The sequence below is a fragment of the Bactrocera tryoni genome, chromosome 1, assembly GCF_016617805.1.
Source record: "Bactrocera tryoni isolate S06 chromosome 1, CSIRO_BtryS06_freeze2, whole genome shotgun sequence".
NCBI lineage: Eukaryota > Metazoa > Arthropoda > Insecta > Diptera > Tephritidae > Bactrocera > Bactrocera tryoni.
Window position 1 is genome coordinate 66,228,418 of NC_052499.1, and position 27,736 is coordinate 66,256,153.

Sequence of the window (27,736 nt, forward strand, 5' to 3'; positions counted from 1 at the left end):
TATAAATGACAAAGAATGTTCTTTCGAAAGATAACAAACATTCCCCAATAAATTTGAAGCTTCTTTTTTTTCTTTAAAAAGGTAGGACCTCGAAATGAATAACTCTTTTAAAGAATTACCCCGTGAAGGTTATGTAAAGTCAACGTCTTTCTTTTTTTGACATTCCATTGAGTAAAGAGCTTCAAATTTTCATTATTTTCATGTTCTGAGGGAATTTCTTTTCAATAAAACTAGAAATAAACTACCTGCAAGTAGGCAGCTTCCGCGAATTCTCCGCAGAAATGCATTTAAATTTAAATTGCAATCAAAGTAAGAGCAAAGCGCAATAAAATTCCATGACAAGAATTTTAATAATAAATATCACAATAAATAAATATGTGTGAGTGAGTGCGATTGTCATCACCGCCGGCACACTTTTGCATACATACAAACAGCATAAATATGACTTATAACGCTTGTTAAAGTTCTTACTTTTCGTTGCTGTTGTTGTTGTTGTTGTTGTTGTTGTGGACGATTTAAAAATCAAGCGCCTCCGAAGTGCGCATAAAAATTCGCATTAATCGCAGACGACCGGGCGCGACATCAATTTGACGCTGTTGCATTATACTCAAATGCACACACACACACGCGTACTTTCACGTATATGTGCGTATGTGTGCGCATTGAAAAGTTTGTCCTTCTCGCCCAATGTTGCACAATTTTTCAATCAACGCAATATTGGAATCCCAAAAGAGTGCGAATGCACGAGTTCGAGCATAGAAGCTCTGAAGCCACCGAGGAGGCTGAGAGGAAGAGCGTCGAATGCAAGTAAACTATAACGAGTAAAGAACAACGCAAACAAATCCAATCAGCAGTTAGTCGTCACGAATACCAACAGATCGGGCTGCTGGGGGTGTTGAGAGGGGGTCGCGTCAAATAAATAATACTAGTAAACCGTTACTATTGGGCTTCGTCACCGTATCGGCTTAGAGCATGACTGCTGATGGTCAGCCCCGCTGCTGCTGCTGTTACCGTTATTGTTGTTGTGGCTATTGCAACTACGTATATATATAGTTTGAGTAATCGTTTCATTGAACTAAAGTCTACAAAGAAACTTCTCGTATTAGAGATAAAAGTTTTCGCACACGCTCGTGGCGCAGAGCAATTTCACGTTCATTCACTGGCAATTTCAGAGCGGCGGCAAATTGCAAAAATGTATGGACAGCCATGATTTGCCGCAACCGCAAAAGGTAGCATTAACAAATGTGGGCATTAGTATTATCTGGCGTAGACCTCGTTGGCATTCGAAATGAATTGGATGCATCAGCCACAGATTGAGGCTGCTGTGCGGGTCTGCCTTACGCATTCTCTTTGCACCATAGCCTCCACGTGTGTGCAGGTTTTATGATAAACTTAGTGAGTAATTGGAGTTTTTGTGGGGGTCTGGCGGAAAGTTGTAAGCTATGATAAATGGATCATAAAATTCTCGAAATAATACAAGGTTAAGTTAAATGGGGTTAAGTTGGAGTGTCAGTTTTAGATTTAAACTGTGGTGATCCTTTGGAAAAGCTTGCAAGTGAGACAGGAGGAGAGAGCGTGGCGAATACTTGCTGAGAAGGTAAGCAATTATAATTTTCAAAAGACTTACGGTATGACTAGAGACATCATAAGCTGTGACTGAAATAAATTAGTCATGTACATACATCGCAGCTCAAATGAATTTGTGGATGTCATGTGATGCAAAAATGTCATTATCATCCGTGTAGTAACTAAACTAAAGTTCAATTTAGAAATTAGGGTTGGATAAATTTCTGGTACAGTCTGAAAGAGAAACTAATAAAGGTGAGAATAGTTCTTAAGGTTTCCTCAAATGTTTCCGAAAACATGGAGAAGAAACAACGGTTTAGTGTGGCTTGTGGGCCGATGGAATCATCGTCGGTCCATATTTCTTCAAACATGATGCCGGTGAAAACGTTACCGTCAATGGCGACCGTTATTTCCGCCATAATAACAGCATACTTGATTGCCTGGATATGAAGCTCGTGATCTCGGCGATATTTACTTTCAACAAGACAGCGCCACTTCCCACACATCGCATCAATCAATGGATTTATTGAAAGAACACTTCGGTGAGCAGATAACTTCACGTGTTGAGCTGATCGATTTTCGACCAAGCTCGTGTGATTTCACAGCGTTAGACTTTTTCTTGTGAGGATAGGTAAGTCTCATGACTATGCGGACAATCCCGCTTCGATTCAGGGATTGGAGTAAAACATCACGCGTGTCATTCGCCAATTATCAGTCGAAATGCTCGAACGAGTCATCGAAAATTGGATTCAAAAGATCGATCATCTGAGACGGAGCATCGGCCAACATTTGAAAAATATAATCTTCAAAATGAATGACAAATAATGTGTATTCGAACGATAATAAACATTCCCCATGAAATCTCAAGTTCTTGTGAAAGTTCTGTTGAAAAAAGTAGGGAACCTCGAAATATATCACCCTTTACCGTGATTTAACTACAAATTACATTTTAGTTCATTAATGCCAATGATTTTTGAAAATTTTAGGAACATTTGCAGTTGTTTACAAACACGTGGTTAGTTCTTTTCACTCATCTCTCTTAACTTGCAAAAAAAGCAAGAAAGTATGTCATCGAAATGAATATGACAAATGACACAACCGACTTGTGAGACGGCAAAGTATAACTCAATGAGTAGATGTCAAGAAATAACCAAGAACTCATAATAAAGTATTTGTAACAGTTGTTTTGCACCTTCCCTTCATACATGCTATATGTATGTAAATATGTTTTTTCACTCCAAGTCTGAGCAATAAATGCAATTAAGAGCAATTTAGTGTGGGAAACTTGGAGCGGAAACTTTCCAAGCTTTCCCAACTTTCTGACAGAATAATAAATTAATATGATTTAATAACTGTAAAAGTATGCAAATAAATAATTTGGATTGTATTTCTGCATTGAGCTATAGAGCTGTGCGCAAAGCAATTAAGCCAGGGCAATCGCGACAAACATTATTTAGGCTAATATTGGAATTTTACTTTAAATCCCTTATATAACACCGATTTTTTTTTTCTTCACAGAATATACTTTTTATATACCAATTAACAATACACTCAAGTCTTATATTGCTAGAAATATTTTTTTTAAATTTATTATGTTTGCGAGGAAGCTTCAGAGTAATGAAGTCATTCATTATTATTAACCAACAGCTCAATGGTAATTTCTCACATTTGGATTTTCAATGGTATCGAAATTTTAAAAATTCTAACTACTCATTAATTAAGCAGTCTTGTAGGATTGAGCCTCGACTTTCATTAACGAATGGTGTTTATGCCTTGAAAGAAGGTAATATGACATTACCTTCGTTTTTCATTATCTTTAGAAAAAATAGATGAATTTCACTAATTACTGGGTTGTTTGGACAATAGGCTTTCACTAGAACAAAAATATTTTGCCGCCAATTTACGGGACAAGTTCGATAAGTCATAAAAATATTTAACAAACACCTCCTTTGTTTTTACTTTAGTGAAGGTCCTCAAAAATGTTTCTAGTTTCGAAGTACAGTGAAATTCCTCATTATGGATAGTCCTTACACTCGGAACCCTTCCATAACCGGACATGTGAAACAGTTACCGGACACGGACACTGTTTAGGTTATCTTTTGTTCAAATCATCTCTGATATAGGGACAAAATTTCTGAAAATGTGTAAAGATCTGTTCTTGCTTTATAAATTCTTAATATTTTGTGGTGTCTTGAGACAGTTTTTTTAGGAATGATGCGCAATATGAACACGGCAAACGAATTGACTTGCGCTGACACCGACTACTTGTGTGGCAATATAACGGGCTGAAGGTCAGTCATTTAATCGGTTTATTATTTTATTCTAGTACGGTTACGCTGTAGTTTGCAATTCTCACTTTTGTCCGTTTTATAAAGGAAAATGCCCCTATGTGCGCCGTCTAGCTCGCAGTGGCTCAACGGAAACTAATGGGATATTTGTCATTCAGTCACTTCCGCCTGATATTGACTTGCATTTTTATTAGTTCAGTAGAAATATATTTCGGAGTTGCAGCTTCTGACTCCGAGAAGACATTTTAAATACATGTTTTTGTCACGTCTCCATATGTGGGCAGTTCTCATACTTAGTCGAATAAAAATACTGCGACGGTGGATGTCCTTGCGAATGCCATGAGCAGTGCGTTTTTTTAGCATTTGGTTAGATTAGTTTTGGCTACTGTAGCGCCGATCTTGTCGTCTCACCTTTATATTTGTTGCAAGATTCTTCGTAAAATGTCTGATTTGTCTCCTCATTAATATGGAAACCGATTCGGAATATATTTCTTGATTGTTGGACTTATTACCTTGAGGTCATTGAGAGCAGTAACACTCCCTCTTCCAGGCTTTGCTTCCACATAGACATAAGACCATTTTCTTTGGATCATTCAAGTCGGGAGAAGTGTTTTTTGTTGTTGTAGCGGCAGAAAATATTCCTCAATTAAATTTTAAGAATGGAGTCGACAGCGCTCAGCCGGTTAAAAACAAATATAGTTACTTAAGATTGCCAGGAAGTTTGTGACGCTCAGACGGTAATGCCGGAGATCTTGTTTTTTGACCGGCGTTTTATTTGTTATTGTTGTAGTTGTTGGAAATTCTTCTCAAACTCCTTTGAGGACGGTTGCAGAATTCATAATGCTTTGTCGGATGAAAATATGGGTGCGTTCGGCTACGAAGAATCGTAAGAAAGGCAAAAAAGCACTTTCCATTCACCAATTCTTGTTGTATTTTTGGTTCATATTGTTTTCTGGGCTGCATTTTATTTCTAGAAATATGATTTCCAGATATTTTATATGATTTCCATAGAGACAACATTTCTCGGAGTAATGGTAATTGTAAGTATATCCATAAGATCAGCAAATACCGAATTCTCTTAAAATTCTTCGAAAACATTTTTACTTTGCTTCAAATATGATATTGGTACACGAAAAGCAGCAGTTCTGCGTGAAATCCGAGAGTAATTGACTTATTGAACCGCCCTCGTTCGGTTTGTGGCACGTTCGAGCGCTCATATGTGCGTCTGTCCGTTCATGGACGAGCTGACAAATGACAAATGGCAAAGCTTTTAGCCACAATCTAATAAATACATACCTACAAAACAAACAAACAACAACAAACCAATTCTGTATGGGAAAGTAAGTTGCTGCTCTGGTGGTTTTTGTTGCCGTTGTTGATGTTGGTCAAGTTGGAGCGTTAGCTCGGTGTGCTACCTGCGGTTTGGCGCTGTGCATATTTCATTTGACATGTTGCAAAACTTTTCACTCAACTGCTACTACACGCACCAACAAAACAACAACAACAAATGAATTATTATCGCCACTTTAAACAATCAGCAGAGTTGCGGGCTAAAAAGAGGCACCGCGCGGCAGGCGGCATGCGGCAAGTGCAATGTGCTCACAATTTATGCAAATTAACCAAAACAACGCCACAGTTCGACAAACCCCGCTGTCACTGGCCCCCACCCAACCAACCTTAACAACAACGCCAACTCAGCCAGCGACCGACACAGTCACCTTGTGAACGCTGACGCGCTGAGCGCAACGAATCGCTTTCATTAAACTTTCTGCTTTCTTCTCGCTTTCAGTTTTCGGCTTCGCCTCTGTGCTCTTTCACCGCATCTTCATACCGAAATGCTCCCGTTTGCGCGCGTTGCGACATGGAGCGGCATGACGTTACATGGCGCGGCACCAATCCAACAGTCACGTTGCCGCACAATTGCCACTATAATTGCGCCAAGCAGCGCAAATCTACGCGAGAGTATATATATGTATGTGTGTTGTTGTGTGTGTGCTTGTTTGCCGGCTTTCGGCGCACATGACCACCACTATGTTTGCTCCACTTACCGTTTATAATTCTGGTCAGCTTATTGCGGCGCGTTGACGATGGACTTAAGAGGCTTTCGCGTCGACTGTTGCCCGCACTGCTGCCGCTGCTGCAGAGATCGCCACCGGCACCGTAATTGATATTCAATTGGGTTGTTTGCGATGTGGTGCTGCAGTTCGAGAACAGGCTGCTGGCCGACGGGCGCTTGCTGAACGGCACCACGGTGGGGCGCGGGATGTCGAGTGATGGTCGCGGCGTGTCGCTAAACACAATCTCGGCGAAGGAATCAATGCTGGCGGAACGTTGCAGTGCGCTGCTGTCCTTTCGCCTGCAACAACAAAAACACACACACTCATCAGAAAAAAGCAAAACAAAAAAAAAATGTTAAAGAAAAAGAAAACAATTTCAACGGCGAAGTGGTTGACAATATGGAGTGTATAAAGCAACATAAGTAAGCACCTACTTAGAGGAAAATGGAGCGCCTTCTGAATTATTGAACGTTGCGCGCAGAAAGTGCTAAGCAAAGCGGAATTCGCTTAGGAAGCAATAATGCGTGGATGGATTTTGAATGCCTTTAATATAGTATATAATGATGCCATATGTTCAAAATGTTAATTTTTATAAAAATACATAGTTTTTAGCGCACTTATTTTTCTAATGCTGAGGGATTAAATAGAATAGGAAATAAAATAATAATTAATATTAATAAATAATTAAAAAATATGTTTTATATTTATAAGTATGTATGTATGTTTTTTATATACTGTATGGAACAATTGAACTGATTTTGTTAACAGTTCCAATTTGCGTTGATCTTATCGGTACCAAAGACTTATCATCTGTCTGAAAAATAAAATTTTTCACAATATATTATTGATGTCAAATGGTTAGTTTTTGAGATATACGCATATATAAGAACACTCAGATCAAAAAAAGTTTAACCAATGTTGCCACGTTATTAAAAAGTAATTTTTCACAAACAAAAACTAATATATAGGTCATAAAATGAGAGTTTAGAGTTGCCACCAATACAAAAATATTTAAACTTTCAAACATAGGGTTGCCATATGTTTAACTAATGCAGAATGCATAGCAATTTGAATAATACCTGAATTGAGGATATATTATTTAAAAAACTGAAAAAATACCCTCAAAACTTTTTCTTCTTATAAACATTGTTTAATACTTCTGAAGAACAATTTTCTAATTTTGCATTAGTAAACTATAGAATAAATAAAAATTCTTAAATTTCCCAACTTAAAGGTTTGGAAAATGCTTTATTAGTTTTGAGGTCCATAGGTCTTGGTGGCACCAATCGCATATGGTATCATATCTATAAAGCCTTAGTAAGCAAACAAATCTCCTTGTATTGAGAGCACTAATATGGCGAGTATTCGAATTATTAATATTTGACATCATGGAAAGGGGTTCAGACATAATCGGCTTACCGAGCGTACTATTCGCAAAATCATCACCCATCTTTAGACTAAGCATTCATTATTGGTTAATATTATTGGGACTGAATATGCCACGTTCAGCAGTGAAGAAAATATAGCACCCGTAGCTGAGAGTGCACAGGAAGACCGTGGAGACTCGGACTGACTCTGGATGGACTTGGTGCATTTTACAACGAGATCCTGAGTACAATAACTGAGGCCGCTCAACCTCCCAAAGCGATATCGCTTCGCTCTATGGGCTCTTGAAAAGTTCCAAGAAGATCTGAGTTTTCGAGCCAAATCTTGTTCTGCGATGTGGCCAAGTTCTGGCTCAATGGGTTTGTAAACAAGCAAAATTGCCGCATTTGGGACGAAAATAAACCTGAAGAGATTCAAGTGCCGCCATTTCATCCAAAGAAAACAACGGTTTGGTGTGGTTTGTGTGCCGTTGGAATCATCGGTCCACATTTCCTCAAAAATGAGGTGAGAACATTATAACCAACTATTTGATGCCTAAAATTGAAGCTCGTCATCTCAACGACATTTGGTATCAAGGGGACAGCACCACTTCTCAATCCCAATTTATTGAGAAAACACTTCGGTGAGGAAATAATTTTCGTTTTGGGCAGGTCGATTGGTCACTAAGATCGTTAGACTTTTTCCTTTGAGGATGTGTAAAGTCTAAAGTCTATACGGGAAATCTCGCTTCCATTTGGAATGCTCGAACGAGTCATCCAAAATTGAACTCAACGGATGGATCATCTGAGACGTCGCCGCGGCCAACATTTGAGAGAGATAATCGACAAAAAGTAAATGACAAAGAATGTTCATTAGAATGATAATAAACATTCCCCATTAAATTTGAAGTTTGTGTGTTTTTTCTTGAAAATAGTAGGGAACCTCGAAATTGATCACCTTTTATATATTTATACTTAGATATATTCAGGAGTTTGGATATCGAATTTTGAATATCACATCAGAAATTGTGTTTAAACACTATAAAAAGTAGTCGTTTTTGAATCGAATTGTGACTGGTGATAACAAGTGGAGCCACACTACGACAACCCTAAATGCAAAAAGTCATATGTGAAACTTGGCCAACCAGCCAAACTAACGGTAAAGCCGAAGATCTATGACACCACGGCAATGCTCTGTATTTGGTGTAACCAGAAGTTTTGTTGTATTATAACTTTTTAAAACTGTGTGAAACGACAAATGGGGAATGCTACTGGCAACAACTCATCAAATTGAAGCAAGAGATTACCGAAAAACTCCTAAGTGACTAGACATGAGACAATAGTTTTTCATCATGTCAGCGCTCGGTCTCATGTGGCAAAACCACTTAACAACTGTTTGTGAAAGAACGGCAGACCAGTTTTCATTCTATCACCTCACAAACCAGACCTTACTATTCTATTTAGCATTTGCTCTGATCAAAAATTGGCTTGCTTTATCTTGGGGCGAAATCGACAAACCGACAATAAGATGGGAAATGCTATGACTTCAGACGGGCAATCTTTGAGTAACACACTTTTATACGCAGAACTATGATTTTAGAAATATTTGGGAGGTACACTTGAGAGAAAGCATCCTTTTTCTGCAAGAAATTTAGCAGACTCTAACTAAAAGGTTAGCTTCGATTCGACCACGCTTTTCTCGAATTTAACTGCTTCAGAACGACTTTAAATTTACTTTATATTTGCTTGTAAAACCTGAAATATAAATACAGTGACAGCTCTATTAAACGGACGATCTATTAAGCGGACAGCTGTATTAACCGGCGCATTGGTATCAGCCAAAGTGAATTCCAAAATGTTTGGATGTTTATTAAGGACAATCTATTAGGCGGACAACCCTATTAACCGGACAGAAAGGCTGGTCCCACCAGTGTCTGTTTATAGGAGATTTCACTGTATATAAAGTTGGATTGAATTTTTACTGTACCTATATCTGAACTTTTCTGAACTCGTATCTGCATACGTACATATATATTTTTCAATGAAGGAAAAAAACAAGGAAGCTCCCATTAAATCTCTCGACTCTTCCAAATGAATTTCATTAATAAACTGTGAAAGCTTGCTATAATAATTTATTTTACTTAAACTAATTAACTTGCATGGACTTGTTTAATTATTGAGCGCTAATTACAACATCAACAGAAGAGTTCTTTCATCCTCAGCTCATTACGTTTGCATTGGCTTGACACTTTAAATGGGAGCTTTTGAAAGGCAGGAAATTAAAATCGAACAGTTTGCGAAAACTTCCGTTCGAAAATTGCAGCGCGCAGAAAAGCAACTCGCTTAAAACAACAGCACCAACAACAACAACAACCACAAGTTTTAAATGAAAATCGCTCGGCAAGTGACACTTTCATCCGCTATCGATAGACAAACACCCATACATACACAAGGCAAGCAATAAAAGTAACAAAAACAACAGCGATAACAGCAACCATAAATTGTGCTATATAAAAAAAGTAAGTGCATTTGTCAGGTCCATAATGATTGCATGACTGGCAGCCGGAGCGAAGAAATGCCATTTGACAGATTTATAATTTGCTATAGGCGAAATGCATTAAATCAACGCATGTAAATGCAATCAAAGTTTATGCAAGTGAATTGCTAACGGCGAACGCACTGCGCGCCGCAACCTCCCGTCAGCCACCACTATTTTTACTGCCTTTTCCCGAGCCTTCTTGTGCAATATTCGTCAACTGCTGGAAAGTGAATAAAATTTGCAATGACTGAGAATGCGAACGCACAGAGCGCACATACACACACACATGCATATATAAACAGACATATATATACATTGTGACAAAAAAGTACCGCGATATAGTAAATAAAAAGCAAATATTTAATTATCTTTCAAGAACACTCTAAACATCTATACTAATGACTCGAAAATAGAGGATGAAGTTGGTGCGGTAATATAGAGCAGGGCATCAAGATTACGCTATAAGCATCCGGAGTCCCCACTGAATGATACACTAGAGAAGGTATCGATAGTGACATCGCAGAGTCTGTTAAAATTCGGGTAAAGCACAGGGATCTAAAAGGATGACTACTTCTCTTGGACCTAGGAGTTGAACTCCATCTGGTATCGCAAAAGACCAAGACTGGTTTATGCATCGCTTATTGTCTACCATTATAACCTAACCTAACCCAACCTAATTATTCATCAATATTTATTTTGTTGCCTTCAAAATAATTCCCACCACATGTAATACACTTATGCCAACGATTTATCTAGTCCTCGAACACTTTTCATAAACTCTTTGTAAGATGGTCTACAGCTCCTTCAGCGAATTTTGTTTTATCTCTTCGATAGACTAAAAACGGATTTCATGGAGTAACAATTTCAGTTTTGGGAACAAGAAAAAATCACATGCAGCCAAATCTGGTGAATGCAATGGTTGATCGATGATCGATTCTTTCACAATTCCGGCTGTTATCGAAGGATGATCTCACAAACGCCTCAATACGACCAAATAGAACTCTTTATTACTCGTCTGTTCGTCCGGAATAAATTCATGATGCACCAAATCGCGAATATCGAAAAAATATAATAACCATCACCATGATTTTTCAGCGGCTTTGACGTGATTTTATGGTTTCGCCTCGTTTTTGCTCACCATTCCAATGATTGTCGACATGTTTGCATGTGAAACTCATAAACCCATGCCACATTGGCAGTTGGGATCGAATTTCGCACGATCAAGCTTGCCCAAAGACACCTGTTCACGGTACTGTTTTTGAAAAAAATTCAGCTTTATCGGGACGAGTCGAGCAAAAACGCGTTTCGTACCCAAAATATCAACCAAAATCATTCGAACGGACTCGCGAGTGTTGTCGAGCTATCTTGCCATCTCTCTAACACTAGGCGGACGATTTTCAAGCACCATATCCTTTACTTTTTTATTATTTTCATCACTTGAAGAGGGCAAATGTCGTCTAGAACCAGGCATGTCTTCAACGATCTCTCGACCGGCTTTGAAGGCTTTGTACCACTCGTAGGCTAGTGTTTTTGATAAAACTGAATCACCGTAATTCCTTTCCAACATTTGCAAAGACTCCGCACACGAAATTTGTTTGAAAATACAAAATTTGAGAAAATTCTTTGTTCGATATTTTTATGCATTCTAGAAATCTCAACGCACTACTGAGGGGTAATGACAGCTGCTGTAAAAAACTGGTTGACAGATCGCGCTCCTATTAGGCATATTAATTAAGGACAGTCCTCCTACCAACTAAACAAATTAGATTATATTTTTTTAAATATCATTTACCCGGAGAATTTAATTACAATTTCCGGGTGCTTTTTTGTCTCAATGTAAATATATATGCATACACACCCAATTCTTATTTATGTGAGACACACACACAGTAGCATTCATACTACTACATACATATGCATGTGTATCTCTGTATTGTTGTTGATCTTTGAACGTTTATTGTCAGCTGCCGAGTCCTTTGCGTGGCAAAGTGGCAACGGTGGCATCTGTTGCAAATGCGGTGATGAAGTGGCAACAGCTGAAGCCGCACGGCTTCACGCATAATAGCAGTAAGACCGACAACAACAATAATGACGACAAAATGCGAATCACAATGGGTATCAACGTGATTGTTATTGTTGCTATTGTGTGTTGTTTTTGTTATTGTTGCATAATATTGTTGTTGTTGTCTGTATGCTTTTGCCGTCGTCGTTGCTTCCGGACGTTGCGGCCGTGTTGATGATTGCTGGTAATGATGTTGTCGCCAGCACTTTAGCGCTCACATACACCCACACACACACACGCGAGCACATGCGCTCTCAATAACTTAAACATGCCACACACAGACTTGCCACAATAATCTGCGTGCCTTTAGTGGCATTTTAAAGCACTGCACAGCCGTGAGTAATAATAATAAATAGTAATAGTATTAATAATGCTATTAACTTCTTTATTCTGTAGACACACACACACACAACACACACTTTTATAGAGTTGCCACTTGAACAAACAGAATTGTATGTATTTATGTAACAGGGGCGTGTTAATGCCGTTGTGAATAATTTATCTATTTATAAGCGTTATGCCAGCGGCGCGGTAAAGGTCTCTTAAAATTTAAGTAATTTTTTGATATAACGGTAATTACTAATAACCGTATATTGCATAAATAAGTTTTACAAAATTTTCCCTTTTTAAAGATGTTATGAGGATATATAATATATATATAAGTTAAAAGCTAAAAACGAAACGGAAAAGTTGCCTACATTTAGGCGCAAGAAAAGAAAACGTCATTTTAGCAGCATAATTTCATTGGGGTAGACAGGGTTTGGCCTGCTTTTCTTATTGTAAGTCAATAAAGTTTATTTTAAAGTAATGCAAAGCGGAATTCACTTCACATTTCAGACTGTAGTGACTAGTATGGGTGCTAGGCCGCAGCGAAATTTGCAGGAAACTGTAAAGCTGATGAGCTAGCAAGAAACGGCACACTAGAACCTTAGTATACTTATGGACCACCGTCGGTACATGCATTGTCTCAAAAGCCTTTCGGCTCAAGATCGATCGTAAAAGATCTAGTGATCTCTTTGACCTCAGTAAAATAGGCTGTCCCTAGTTTTAGGGCTTCTAACGTACCATTGACGCTCTATTGGCGTCCCGGCAGTAAGGCTGGGAATCCTATCAGATGTTAGTAGCTGTATGGAAGAAGATGACGTGGAAACAACTCAACACTTGCTTCTTGATTGTCCCGCGTTTGGGAGGTCAAGACTTTAACACTTGGCTGGCGGGTGTAGACATTAAACGCCTGTGCAAATTTGTATTGACTACTAAGCGTTTTGCTAATTTATAATTTCGAACACAAGAGTTCTTCCTTTCTATGGTTTCACAAAGGACTCATTTAGCAGTCCACGTGCGATCCCTCTACATCATCCATCTAACCTATATTGCATTTTGTCTACATTATTAATATGAAAATATATATTTTTTACACCAACAGTATAACATTGCCTACATTTAGGAACGATAGAATGTCAGTTCTATGTTAGAGAGCACAGAACCGACCTAAAAAAGCCTCTGGAGTATCATATATTCAAAATTTTCGACAGAAAATTGAAAATTTTATTATACAAATGCTCAAAACACATAAAAAGCTAAGAACTATTTGGACTACAATTTTATTTTCATAATCTCAAACATAACAATATTTGTTTTGCACTTTCATCCTTATATGAATGTATACCATATTATTTACCATATTTATAGTAAAAATGTGGAGCGGTAATTTATTTTATGTTTGGCGTTATTATCCATTAATATTCATTCATAGTTGTTTTCATATTTATTTTTACATTCAATTCACACTTGTTTTCATGTGCTTTCTTATTTTCATCAGCATTGCTAACCATATTCTCATATGAATTCTCAAAAATAGCATAAACTTATCTCTACTTATATGCGCACATACTTTTATGTATGACTGTGTATTCTTGACACGTGTTAGGTGACCTTTTTACGCTGCTCCCGCCGTTCACTCAACAAATTTTAATTTCTCACTGCAGAATACTTGCAAACATTTTATTTATGCACAAAGTACATATCAACGTACTTATATATAGTATATGTACATATATAACTGTATATGTAGTAAAAACATTTCCCACAACTGTAGCTGAGCCATTTCCGGGCGCTAATATTTGGCCCTTCTCTTTGCAACTAATAATTTGACGAGAGTTCAAGCTTATTTTGCATGAGTGAATATGTAAGGAAAGCACACAAATAATAAACTTAAATGCGCGCCGGTACAAATATATGGTGGATATGGTTGTGTATGCGTGGTTCCTGGAAATCATAGCGAAAATTGTCAACTTCTTTGATGAAGCCGCACAAGTGTGCTCCACTCGAGGTTTATGACCCTTGTTCAGTTTGTCTAGCCGCTGATTCGCTACGTCCTCATCAAAGTATATTTATTTGTGTGTGTGTGTCGATATGGATTTCTTGTCAGCTTTTTAAGTTTATTCAATTTAATTTTTTGTGCTCTATTTTTTGTATTGCTCCATAGAGAACACTTTAATGTTGGTTAAATGAATGTAATTTGATTTAAAAAAATATTTGATAAACAAGTATAAAAGTTAGAGAGAAGTCATATTCGCTGCCGGTGTTGCAGGAAACTGCAAGGCTGATGAGTTTGTTAAGTCAGGTACTTCAGCCTTCATAACTACAGAATGGGCACGGGTAGGAACTGCGTTGGCTTCTTCATGATTCACTACTGGATTAATGGCTCTCATACTAACTCAGCTAGCGTTGATCCGCTACTAGTAGCTGTGCAGTCGCAAGTCCTTCCTGGCGCACGGAAAATCGTAAAAGTTCTAGTGAACTCTGCGCTTTCGGAAATGTCCACTTTTCAATTTCTAACTGAACACTTTCTGATCGGGATTCATGCGGTAAGATTTATCATTTTACCGGATGCGAGTTGCATCAGCTGTTTGGACAAAGATGTAATAAAATCACCTCAACACTTGCTTCTCGAATGTCCCGCCAAAGCCAGATCAAGGCAAAAAAACCTCGGATCTCATATTTATAAATAATGGCAATAGAAATAAGGCGCCTAAAATGATTCGTGATAGGTTCTGAGGGCTTTGTCCATTACTGATATCCAACTGCAGGAGTTTTTCACTTCGTTTCACATGGGATTGTACATAAGAGTCTAAGTATGATCTGCAAGAAAACATCACACGGAATCAAATCTGGTGAATACGGTGGTATCCATCTCGTTTTTGGCTTAAAATTCGGTCACAATCGTGGCTGGTTGCGTGGTCATCGCGTAAAATCCATGTATTGTTCTTCCACAATTCCTGCCATTTTCGACAGATGCTCTCACGCAAACGCCTCAATACCCAAATAGAATTCCTTATTGACCGTCTGTCCCTCCGGAATAAATTCATGACGCACCAGACCACGGCCCTTGATTTTTGAGCGGGGTCGGGTATTTTTTTTTGGTTTCAGCGCTCGTTTTTTCCCTCCATTCCCATGATTTTTGACTTGTTTGTATATGTCAAACTGATAAACCCATGTCTCATTGAAGATCTTCATGAATCTGGGATCAGAATTCGCAGGATCAAGCATGTCCAAAGAAAACTGTTTACGGTATTATTTTTGAAAAAAAAAGCAGCTTTATCGGGACGAGTTGAACAAGAACGTGTTTCATACCCAAAATATCCACCAAAACCATTCGAGTGGACTATCGAGTGATGTCGAGCCCTCTTCCCATCTCTCTAACAATTGCTTGACGATTTTCAAATACCATATTCTTTACTTTTTTTAATATTTTTTTTCAGATGATGAGGTCTGGGGTCGTCCAGAACGGGACATGTCTTTAACGATCTTTTTATCATCTTCGAAGGCCTGTACCACTCGCAGGCTTGTAGTTTTGATAAAATTGATTCACCGTAATCCTTCTGCACCGATTCCGCAGATGAATTTTGGTTAGAAATGGTCTCATATAGGGTAGTCGAAAAAGTCTTTTCGCATTTCTAATCAAACTTCAACTTATTTTTATTAATATTTATAATGAACTTTAACGAACCAAATTTGCACCATTTTGGTCGACCACTTTTTGCCATGTTTCCGCTAGAGACATTATTCCATCAGTGTAAAACTTTTCTGGTTTCTCAGCGAAAAACTGCGACAAGTAATTTTAACCGGCTTCTCTTGAAGCCAACTTTACGCCATTAAGGGAGTTCTGCATGGACCGAAACAAATGTTAGTCCAATGGTGCAAGGTCAGGTCTATATGGTGGATCAGCCAAGCTCTCCCAGTTTTTGCCGAGTCATCAAAGGTGGGTGTGGTCAAGCGTTGTCCTTTCTGTTGATCAATTCAGGCCGTTTTTTTCATTTGCTTGAAACATCAATCTCATCAGTTGTTCTCAGTCAAATGTAGAATCAATCGTCCGACAAGGCGATTCCTTTCTAATCCCACCAAACCTCAGCATAATCTCTCGAGGCACCAATATTTGGCATAGTAAATAAGGACAGTCCTACCAACTTAGCAAAATATAATTTTAGAAATATCATTTACACGGGGAATTTAATTGGAATTTCCGCCTGAGGTTTTGTTGCAAAGTATAAGCTTCAAAGATTCGTCTTAGGTAATTTCTTCAAAAATTATATGTGTTAGCGAGGGCACAAAAACGGCTGTTAAATTAATAATTTTCACTTATCGTATTAAGACACTCTTCCAGGAATTAGGAGATCTGTGCATACTTCCTTTCCAAGGGAAATTCCCACCGCTTTGGGAAAATTAAGTTTATTTTTGTTGTAATCCTTTGGGTAGCATTAAAATTTTAGTTTGCTGTCAAAGTCTCAACTCATTTGCCTAATTAAATACATTCGACTTTCGACCTAAGCACCGTGAACGTGCCGCAATGAGCGGCAGCCCAAAGGAGCGTAAAACGCGTAACGGCAGCTTATACGTGATGCAACCCATAAAGGCAGCTACGCACTGCTTACATACCTTTTTGCTGGCAATAATGTTAGGTTACGGAATCGAGACAAGCCGAAAGCAAAAATAACACCAAAGAAAGGAAACCAAAAGGAAGCTTTAATAAAGAAAAAGTGGCGCAAGAGTTAAATAACGTACAAGTGTTTAACAGCAGCAAGAAAAAAGTAGGAGAGAGTGAAGTAAAGTTCGGTTAAGATGTGAGAGCAAATTGTTTAACCAACGAGAGTCAACTGAAAGTCAACAAAAGCGTTGCAGAAGATGGAGATAAGCGGCAAACAATGGCATATTCAAGCCGCCACATACACACAACACACACTTTTCACAGTCCTCCGATTTTATTAATTATCTTTTAAATCTATAGATACACATGCAATATGCTATGTGTTGGCAACACGGAAATAGCGGCAAATTATTCAGCTAAAATGCAAACCCGTTCTTTGGCGTAAGCCCTTAACCTCTCTCTTGCACTTCCACGCACTTCTCGTTGTCCTTCGCCAATCAGTGGCAGCCCTCTCGTAGGGCGTTCTGCCGCCACAAGTGCGCTCACTTGTGTATTTCTTTTGCTACACAAGGCCTTTAGCACAGCCCAACCTCCACCCCACTTCACTCATGCCACTCGCTGGCTCCCCAGCTTATGAATAATGCATGACAATTAAGTAGCGCTGGTGGAATTATGTATCTTGCTTAGTCTCCTTTCAGCAGATAAGAATGTTGTTCGGCATTGTTGAAGCATCGCTGCGTGTCAGTTAGTTAGTGTCTATGTTTGTTATTCCTGTTTTCCTGTGGTGTGTTCAAGCACGTCGTTTCCATGCACTCGTGAACACTTAATCACACATGCCAACTTAAGCTTATTGCTTAAAGAAAATTTTTTTTGAAAATTAGTTGTTTATGGATTTTCCATATTTAGTTTAAAGTGTATGCGTGCGAGAGTTTAACTAAAACTGCAGATATGCATAATTGTTGGGGTATGACTTAATGAGCAGATCGGAGCTCTATTGGAAAATCATATTCTGGTAAGGAGTAAATAAACTTGAAACTTTTTGAGTTATGTACGGTGATTGCTTCAACTGATTTTAGTTTTGAAAAGAAATCAAATTATAAAGTTTTGATAAATCGGGCACAAATACCTAGACATTTTTACAAAATTAGCATTTTTTAGAACTCAAGAAATCAAATATAATTCAATGTAAGCAAGAATCGAAACTGCTTTATACTCAAAGCAGACTTTAGGTGAATAATGTTTTTGATATAATTTTTAGGTATGTAGATACATACAAGTATCAAGTTTATTAGTGTACTTTATGAAAATAATAATAAATAATTTATACCTAAGATACTTCGATGAATTTTGACAGAAAAGAGTTTAGCGCTATAGAGAACTGAACACTTTTAGAAAAAAGAGAAGGAACAAGACTCTTGTTGGTACATAAAGCTATGAGCGATCAATGGTGATCACACAAGTGATGACTCTACTACACAAAATCTTCATTTCATTACTTGTTTATTCTCTTTAAGCATTGTAGGGAATTCGGTTAGAAATCAGAAAATGTTGCCTACATTTAGGCATGCATCAATCAGAAAGTGTTGCCTACATTTAGGGATGCATCAATCAGAAAATGTTGCCTACATTTAGGGATGCATCAATCAGCAAATGTTGCCTACATTTAGGGAAGCATTTCATTCAGGATTTAATTTTGCGCACAATCTTATAATTTTTATGTTAGTTTTAAAATGACAAACTAGTAAAATTTAATTTATTAACTTACTAAGTAGTTGACCTAAATTTTTCAAAAGTAAAAGTTTTTTTGGAAGTTGCTTTTGGGGTTTTTGCTTTGGTATTTTGAAAAGTGCATTCGAACAAAAATATTTTTTTTTGCATTTAAGGCTAAATTACGTTTTTTTTCTTGTTTTTTTTTCAATTTGTGTATTAGAAATTTAAAAAAACAATTGATGTTGAAAAAAAGTTTTCTAAAGATTTTGAAAAGGTTTTTGATAATTACTTCATTTCAAATATATTTATTATACGAGTCATTTTAAATTTTCAAACAAACTAGAGTTAAAGTTTTTAAATTATTGGGATTAAAAAATGGGATTCGAGCATTTTCGGAGTTTGTAGGCGTCATTTTATTCAGTTAAAAACAATGAAAAAATAAGCATAATTTGGCAATTTTATTTATAATTGAATTTTTAAACAAAAATTATCGTTGCCTACATTTAGGGTTGCACTGAGAGCAATTAAATATTGAATTTCAATAAAAAAGTTAATATCAGCGATTGTCAGCATAGTAAAAACAAAAGTTCGGAGATATAATATTTCGAACAAATTAAGTTAGTTGAAAATATTTTCCACATTTTTACTCGTAATGACAACAGAGCACATACATTGTAAAGCAAGTTTACATTTGAACTAGAAAAAACGTTAACTTCGGTTTCTCCGACCCTTCACAGGTCCATTTTTTGTAGCATTAAATTGTATAAAAAGAAAGCACAAAATTCCTCTACGGAGTTTCCCTTTGATATAAATGTACTACTATGATCAAATTGAAAAGTGAATTTTTTATTCATACTTCGCGTGTTTTTCGAATAGTTAATTTTTTACGTTAAGTTGGTAGTACTATTAGTGACATTTGTGCTAAATTTCACTTCAAGATATTCATTAGTATTTGAGATATGCGTCGTTTTGTGAGGCTCTAAAAGTGAATTGTTCGATTTTTACTATGCAATGGACAGTCTCATACTGCATTGGTTATTCGTGATCATTTCGCCACATTTTCAACTAACTAATATCGTGCCGCAATCATCGCATTCGCCTGATTTACCTTCGTGTAACTTCTGGCTATTCAGCAAATTCACATGACCACTCCGAGGACTCCGTTTTGACTCAATGGAGAATATAAAAGCTGAATCGAAGAAGGCTCTGATGGCCTTCACGACGGAGGATTTTTCCAAGTGCTATGATGACTGTAAAATTCGTTGGCATAAGTATATTGCAGGGGAAGGGGATTACTACGCGTACGGCGTACGGAAATCAAGGAAAAGAAGGATAAAAAAAAACATAGGAATTGTAGACAGCCAAGCAGCAACCTCGCATCGCATATCGGCCAGAAGTGTCTTGGGAAGCAGGGCATCAGTGGAAAGTGTTGCCAGAAGCAAGCAACTTCACTTCTACTGGTGTCAGCCCACAAAAGCGTCGAGGAAAATGAATTTGTGGACCAGTTTGCCAAGAATGGTGCACGTCAAACATCCGAAAACGTGATAAACATTGGGAAACTCATGCATAATCTATACGTCGAGCTCGACAGAAGCACGTGAAAGAAAATCAAAATCCGATGGAACAAGCTACCTGGGTGCAAAACTGCAAAAGTCATGAGCAAAACTGTAGATCGGAAGAACACAAGTCCTATTGGCACTCGATAGAAGAGACTGATGCGAATACTAATTGACACACCTCCGCAGGATGGGGCTGACAGAACGAGAAGACTAAAAGAAATGTTTAGAGCAGGGCAGCAGGAAAACAATGGAGCATCTCTTGCGCACTTGTCCCACTTTGGCAAGACTACACTGTAAGCATTTGGGGCCCCCACGGTTTGATACACTGGAGAAGGTATCAACAGTGAGGCCGCAGTGTCTGTTAAAATTCTCGTCATGCGCAGGCATCCTAAAGGATGACTTGAACTGAACTCCATTTGGTATCGCAAAGGGTCAAAACTGGTCTATGCGTGGCTTATTGGCCTTCCAGATTAACCTGAACTAACCTCTAAAATATATTTGTTCTGAATTTATTCGGTTAATTTCGTTGGCAGCAATAAGATATAGGTCCGATCTGAACAATATGTTCGGAATTCGTAGCAATGCCTTGAATAATAATTTGTGCAAACTCATGTCATAAAGACACCTTAATAAATGAAACATTTTCAATTTGATCGGTCAGTATTATGGCAGCTATTGATATAGCAATCTGATGTGAAAAATTTCATTGTATATTATAGCGATGTTTTGTATAATAATCTCTACCAAATTTCTTGAAGATACCTCGTGAAATAAAGAAGTTTTCTATGCAGGCACTTGATTCCGATCATGCAGTTTGTAGGCAGCTATATGCTATAGTTGTGCGATATCGGCAGTTCCGACAAATATATAAGCAGCTTCTTACTGAGAAAAGGACATGAGCAACAGTTCAGACCAATACCTGAAAAACTGAGAAACTAGTTCGTGTATATACAGACGGACAGACAGACTCAACTCGACACGCTGTTTTTGTATTTTGTTTTAGATTAATTTACTTTAAAGGGTCTGGGACGATGCCTTTTGCGCGTTACAAACATTGTGACAAATGTCATATAGCCTGTTTGGGGTATAAAAATGACTTGATTTGATTTTGATTTGTTAAAACTCAGCAACAACCAAACTTAATCTGACATAATATGTATGAAAACACATTTTTGTTATTTTTTTAATAAATTACTTTGTATAAACAAATATATGTACACTTGCACCTTTATATGACCTTAATCAAAACATCTGCTCCATTAAAAACCAACAAAAAATACAACAAAATTTATTTTTAAAACGCTTTAGCTCAGATTTAAGTTTCTATTTCTAGCTATTTTAAGCGCGTTGCTGAAGAATCGAAGAACCCAAAAATGCGAAAATCGAACGAAAGTAAATTCAAAGCAAATCCCGCAAAGCGCCATTTTAATGGGCTGAGCTATGCGTTTCTCCGATTTGCGTTGCTGCTGTGCTTAAATCTTGTTTGCGTGAAATTCTCTGAGTGTGCATGTGTGTGGCATGCCACAATAGCGACAGTCGGAGCATTTAAGACCGAGAAGTTTATTTTTTCGATTTTTGTTTTTTGTTGGAATTATTGCGTGAACTTTACAATGTAAAGCTGAAAGCACACACACACACCCCCACACACAGGCTATTACGCACACGTGCACCCAAAAGTATGCATAATTCAAGTGCACGTGAGAAAAATCCATTCTTACACACACACACAAGTGAAATGGTTTCGCTCGTTCGCCTCCATTTTCACCAAACTGTTTACGTCAGTTGTTTTAGCATGACTGTCGCGCTGTGTGTGTGTGTGTGTGTGTGCATGTATTTTGTATTTTGTACTGTATTTTTAACAAGCTGTTTGGCAATAAAACAAATTAGCTTCTGATTTGAAGATTAAGCTCGAACACGTTTCATACAAATTATTTAACAGATTTTTGCTTTTACTTTTTGGTTAAAGTGTAATCCTGTAAAATTGTAGAAACGGTGCTTTAAAGCTGGCACATTTCCACGTGAAAGCCATTTGCATGACGGGAACATAATTTGGTGAGTTGAAGTTGGGAAAAGTAGAGAGGAGAAATAGCAGTGCAAAAGTTGGATAATTTGGAAAATATGCGTTATATTTAAAGGGGCTTAAAAAGTTTCTAAAAATTTAAAAATGTGTTTGGGTTGCTTTTCCACACTGTAACAAAAATGCCCTCATACCAAATTCGGTTGAAATTAGTCAAGCGGATTGATGACGGATGCGATATGATTTATATGATTTTACCTTAAAGTGGGCGCTGTTACGCCTGATGGTAAAAATCCTCTCATACCTCAAAGTGGTAAAATTTAATGTCTCTGGCGTATTAACTTTTTGATTTATCGCGCTTTTAGTAGTTTTTAACAGTACCGTTATATGAGGAGTGGGCGGAAATATCATCCGATTTCATCCATTTTCATTAAAATTCTAAGAGGGCGGGCCACGCCCACTTTTTCAACATTTTTTTCCACAGGTGCCCCTTGCCGCTGCGAAATTAGAGTTTTATATTTTAATTTTTCTTTACAGATTATCGGTTAATGGCTTTTGTGGGGGTACTTTCTTTTGCCAAGGAACTTTCATTCCAAGTCTCATCAAGATATCTCAATTATTACTCAATTTATAGCTTGCACGGACGGACGGACGGACGGACAGACAGACAGTCAACCGGATTTCAACTTTTCTCGTCATCCTGATCATTTATATATATATAAACCTATAACTATCTCGCTTTGTTTTAGTTGATACGTGCAACCGTTAAATGAACAATACTAATATACTCTGTAGCAACATGTTGCAAGTGCATAAAAATGTTAAGTATAATACTATAGAACTTTCTTTACAGGTGCATTTCTTATTCTTAGCGTAAAAGAGTGTAAAAAAATGTATAAATTGATTGAAAAGGATCAGTTTGTTGGCAGCTTTTCGCAATAGTGAAAAATTAGCAGCTTCGATCTGTATTTAATATAATATTTTAGCTGAAACACCCTTTTCTAGTGGAAGAATAACACAAGAAACACTACCAGCAAACAGTCGCTTGTTGCTCCTCAAAATAAGTTAATAAAGCTATCAATAAGGGAAGGTAAATTGAAAAAAATTAATTCACAGCCACCTAACAACAATTCCGGTGCATCAAGCGAAAAATATTGAAGCATGTAAAGTGGATTTTCTTTGAAATATAGTTAAGCTTTCAAACATTACGTCGAACAATTCGCTTATAAAGCACACGAGAACGTTCCTCATACGCCGTGGAGTTCTAGTTTAGTAGCTGACGATTCATATTTTCCTCGTCAAACCGATTTTGACTAAATTTAGTACGTGACATTCTTTTCATATTTCTATGTCACAAAGCGAAAAAGCGACGAAATCGGACTACTTCCCATATAAAACAATTTTTAATTTCATTTCATTCCTTCACTTTCCAGTACACAAATCAAGAAATAATTAATATAACGGTATAAAAGTTTACACTAATAATTATTTTAAAGTATACCATCTTATGACCAAAAATTTCCCAAACCCAAGCTAACTATTCAATCCCCTAGGTACCGAATATGTGGATGCCAGTATCTATAGCTGACTTTTGGCCTAAAATATCGTTCAGTATGTGAGGTATGCAATGGAAATTCAGACAAATTATTTCATGGCAACAGTAATTCTGTGTATCAAAATGGGGTTGAATACTTCCTTGAGCCCCCGTATAGCTAATATAAATATTTTTGAACTTCCGGGTGACTTTATACCACATACATATGTATGTATATATATCGGACAGTATGTTAGTTATCTGAATAAAATTCAGAGACTCTGTTTTGCTCATAATACTGAATCCTTGCGCCAAAATAGACAAAATTGGGCGAAAACTTGACCTAGCCCCCGTACAACTAATATCAGTATTTCCGAACATTCGGCTGACTTTACTTCATGTAATTGCTGATTGTATGCATGGAACTTTATTGAAGCCCAGGGAATACTGTTTTAGTATGTGGCATTATAATATTGGGTAGTCGAAAAAGTTTTTTCGCATTTTGTCAATAGATGTCGTTCCAGTTGTATATCTCCAGTTCTTCACATTGTGTCATATCATATAGTGTTAGAAAGCTGAAATTTCAAACTTCATTTAATTGAAAAAAAAAAATAAATTCGGTGAAGTTGAAACAAAGTTACAGCCATTCAAAAATGAGTGAAAATAATGAAGAAATTCGCTATATTTTGAAATTTTTGTATAAAAAAGGGAAGAATGCCACGCAAGCGACCAATGAAATTTATGAAGTTTACGGAGACGATGCTGTTCAGTTCGTATAGCACAACAATTTGTTTCTTTGTTTTTATTATAAATATAAAAAAAAGTAAACTGAAGTTTGGTTAGAAATACGAAAAGACTTTTTCGACTACCCAATAGTTAACAGAAAAAAATCATTTTTCTAATATGGCGGTCAGTGTATGAGTTATATATAGTGTATATATGTATAAAATTGCATGGATTCCGATACTTTGGTTGACATTTTACACCTAAAAGTCCCTGGCTTTGTTCCCTGAAAGTTTTAAGAGTATAAAATGTTCGGGTGCATTAACATTTTTGTTTCAAAAAATCGATTTATTTCGAATAAAATATAGAGGTCATAATTATTGAACGTGTGGCATTCACTAGCGATACATTAATCATCAATATGGATCAAGATCTAAATATCACAATAAATTTTAAACGTGTGACAGGCCCAAAAGACTTCACCTGTAGGAAGACCGATTCGTTTCGTGGCTGCGTCCGAACTGACTCTTCTTTATTTTTCTCACTTTCATGTCGCCAGTTACAAGTTTTAAAAATTACATCAGGGTTGCTTATTCGAGTAACATCAAAATAAGGTAACGATATAACATAATACAGTAATCACATTTACATTGCTACACACCTTAGAAGCTTTAAAGCCAAAAACGTCAATAACTGATTTGGACATTACAAAACATGTTTAAATATTGCAATCGTTAGACGTTCATAAAAACTAAAAACCAAAATATTCGTAAAAATACTCTTTTATCGGCAGTCATTTCATCTTAGCATCACTTTTAATGAAGTGAAATTATATTAAATTCGAAAATATTTTATGAATGCCAGCATGGTGGGTGACAGTTCTGTGCACTTGAAGCTAACCAAATCACTTAGTGAAATTTCACGCTTCCTGGAAATTATCGAAAAGTAACTACATAACGGTATAAACTGTCAACAATGAATATTTTAATTAAATTTTGAGTAATTTAATAACTCATTCAAATTTAAATTCGTTGGCGTTTACACCCTTGCATTTTCGAGTTTAAACGGTAAACGCACGCATGTGTGAACACTGCTAAAATGTGCATTCAAAATAACAGTGCTTTCGAAAATCATATTAATAGCGACAATTCCGACAAATTTGAGATTTTATCAAAATGACCTTGACATTTTTGTGTGAAGCCAAACGCACAGCTTAGATATAGCTATTGCATACATATATGAGTGCTTGTGTGTGTGTGTGTGTATGTGAAAGCACTGACGTGGAACACCAAAATGCCAGACTTTAATGAACAAACTTATTGTTGTTGTTGTTATGCAGATTTCAATGAATGCTGATAAATATGCTTAGCCGCCTTGTGTCAAACACACGCTCATGTATGTGTGAAATTACATTCACATTCAAGCACACAATTATATAAGGCATACAATGTGTCTGCCCTTGTAGCTGAAATGTTTGCAAATCGGTGTGTTTTGGTGATTAGGTCTGTTGCCTTTGTATGGATAAGCATTAACAGTTAAATGTATTAAAATATATAATATATGCACATACATATATACTAACATTTATATGTACACTTATGTAAATTTGTATGGGCATATATGTGAGTGCCAGTCTGTGTTCGTAAATATGCGCCTTTGCGCCTAAGTCTATGCTGTGACTTCCAGGTATGCTGTGTGGCCTTTGTTGTTGTTGTCGTCGCTGCTGTGAAATTCACCACACAACCACACATAAATTTGTATAGAAGTTTACTTATGAAATTGACTAATTACAACGTGTTAAGCAGATAAAACAATATGTGCAGGCATACTTAGAGTATCAAATTAGCACACAAGCACACAAAAGCGCAAGTTCATTTACACACACATGCGAACATAGGCATAAATAAACAATGCTTTGTTAGCACACATTGTATGTATAGTGTGTGTGTGCTTTTTAAAAGTAAATATTTGATTTAGATAATTTTTACAGGGTGACGCGTGTGTAATAATTAAGATTAATTAATGTTAATAATTAACATTAATTTATGTTAATAATTAAGATTAAATAATGTTAATAATTAAAATTAAATAATGTTAATAATTAAGCAAAATTTAATTATTATTTTCAATAATCAAAATTTTTAAGCAAATTTTTTTATGCTCGGTAACAAAATTGTGTTACGTAATGAAATTCCGTCACGTTGACAGCATAAAGAGCTCCTTACGGCGGTATTCTGGTCTACAAATTTAAAAAAATCGAAATTTTTGTTTATATTTTCAAAGCTTAACTATTCAATAAATGCGTACAAGAGGATTTTTCAAAATTCAAATTATTTTCGGAGATATAGGCACTTTTCTGACCCGGCATCCAAACTGGTTCGACCGGAACTAATCGAACAAAAGACTTTACGCGAAACTTTAAACCCGTTTTTCCCAAAACTGACTTTTTCGGAACGATACCCACGATTTCTCAGGTTCTACTGGACCGATTTACTTGAAATTTTTATAGAGTCTTCTTTGTAAGCTTGTCTATGGTTGGAACTAGCCCCATCCCCAAATTTTTATTTTTATTATTTTAAAAAATTCGAAATAGTCAGAAAAAGTGATCCAAAAAAATTTTTTTTTCAGGCAGTCGCCATTTTGTAAAAAAAACTGTTTCCCACTTTTCCGTAGTTCCGGGCATTGCGACATTATACTAGATTAATAATCTTTTTTTTTGCTTTCAGATAACTAGGAGGGTTGAAATCATGTATATGGTCACGTGAAAATTTCTAGAGACCTCCCACTTCGTCAGCTCATAATTTTTGAAATTTTTTACTTTTTTTAGTTCTTAATTTTTTTTCTGTACTCTTCTAAAATTAACAAACGACTAATAAAAAAATAGATGGTAAAAATATTAATTCCCTTTTTTTTAAGACACTTTAAAAATTACCTGAAATTCATGCTTCTAGACCAGAATACCCCCTTAATGGAGCTGAATTTATTTGCATAATACTAATATTTTAACACTTTGCAAAAAAAGAATTTTAAGGTTGCCACCTTATTGAAAATTCGGAAGAGACGTAAAAACAATACAAAAATCTACAATAAGAATGTTAAATTGAAGGCTTTAAGGAAACTTATATTAAAAAAAGAATGTTAAGTACACCTTAAAGTGTAAAATATCAAACAGAGGATCGAAATCTAAGCAATCTACAAACCACAAAATATACTGCTACGAGTAAAACATGTAATCTCAATTGCGATAACTCACATATTGAGCAATATATCAGGCATAAAGTCACCAGGAAGTTCGAAAATCTTTATACCAGGCATATGGCGGCTCAGGGAAGTATTGACCCGTTTCAAGTCATTTGTGGTACACAGAATAACTATTGCCATGAAGAAATT

General features: G+C 36.6%; 1 protein-coding gene across 1 annotated transcript in view; it reads right to left on the reverse strand.

The window, feature by feature from the left end:
* Nucleotides 1-2,798: 2,798 nt before the first annotated feature.
* Nucleotides 2,799-27,736, reverse strand: part of LOC120774252 — a 53,510-nt gene continuing 28,572 nt past the window's right edge. The window contains exons 5-6 of the mRNA XM_040103756.1: nucleotides 5,903-6,210; nucleotides 2,799-2,809 (exon numbers count right to left, since the gene is read on the reverse strand). Coding sequence (XP_039959690.1) covers nucleotides 2,799-2,809; nucleotides 5,903-6,210 — 319 coding nt within the window. The remainder of the gene's footprint in view (nucleotides 2,810-5,902; nucleotides 6,211-27,736) is intronic.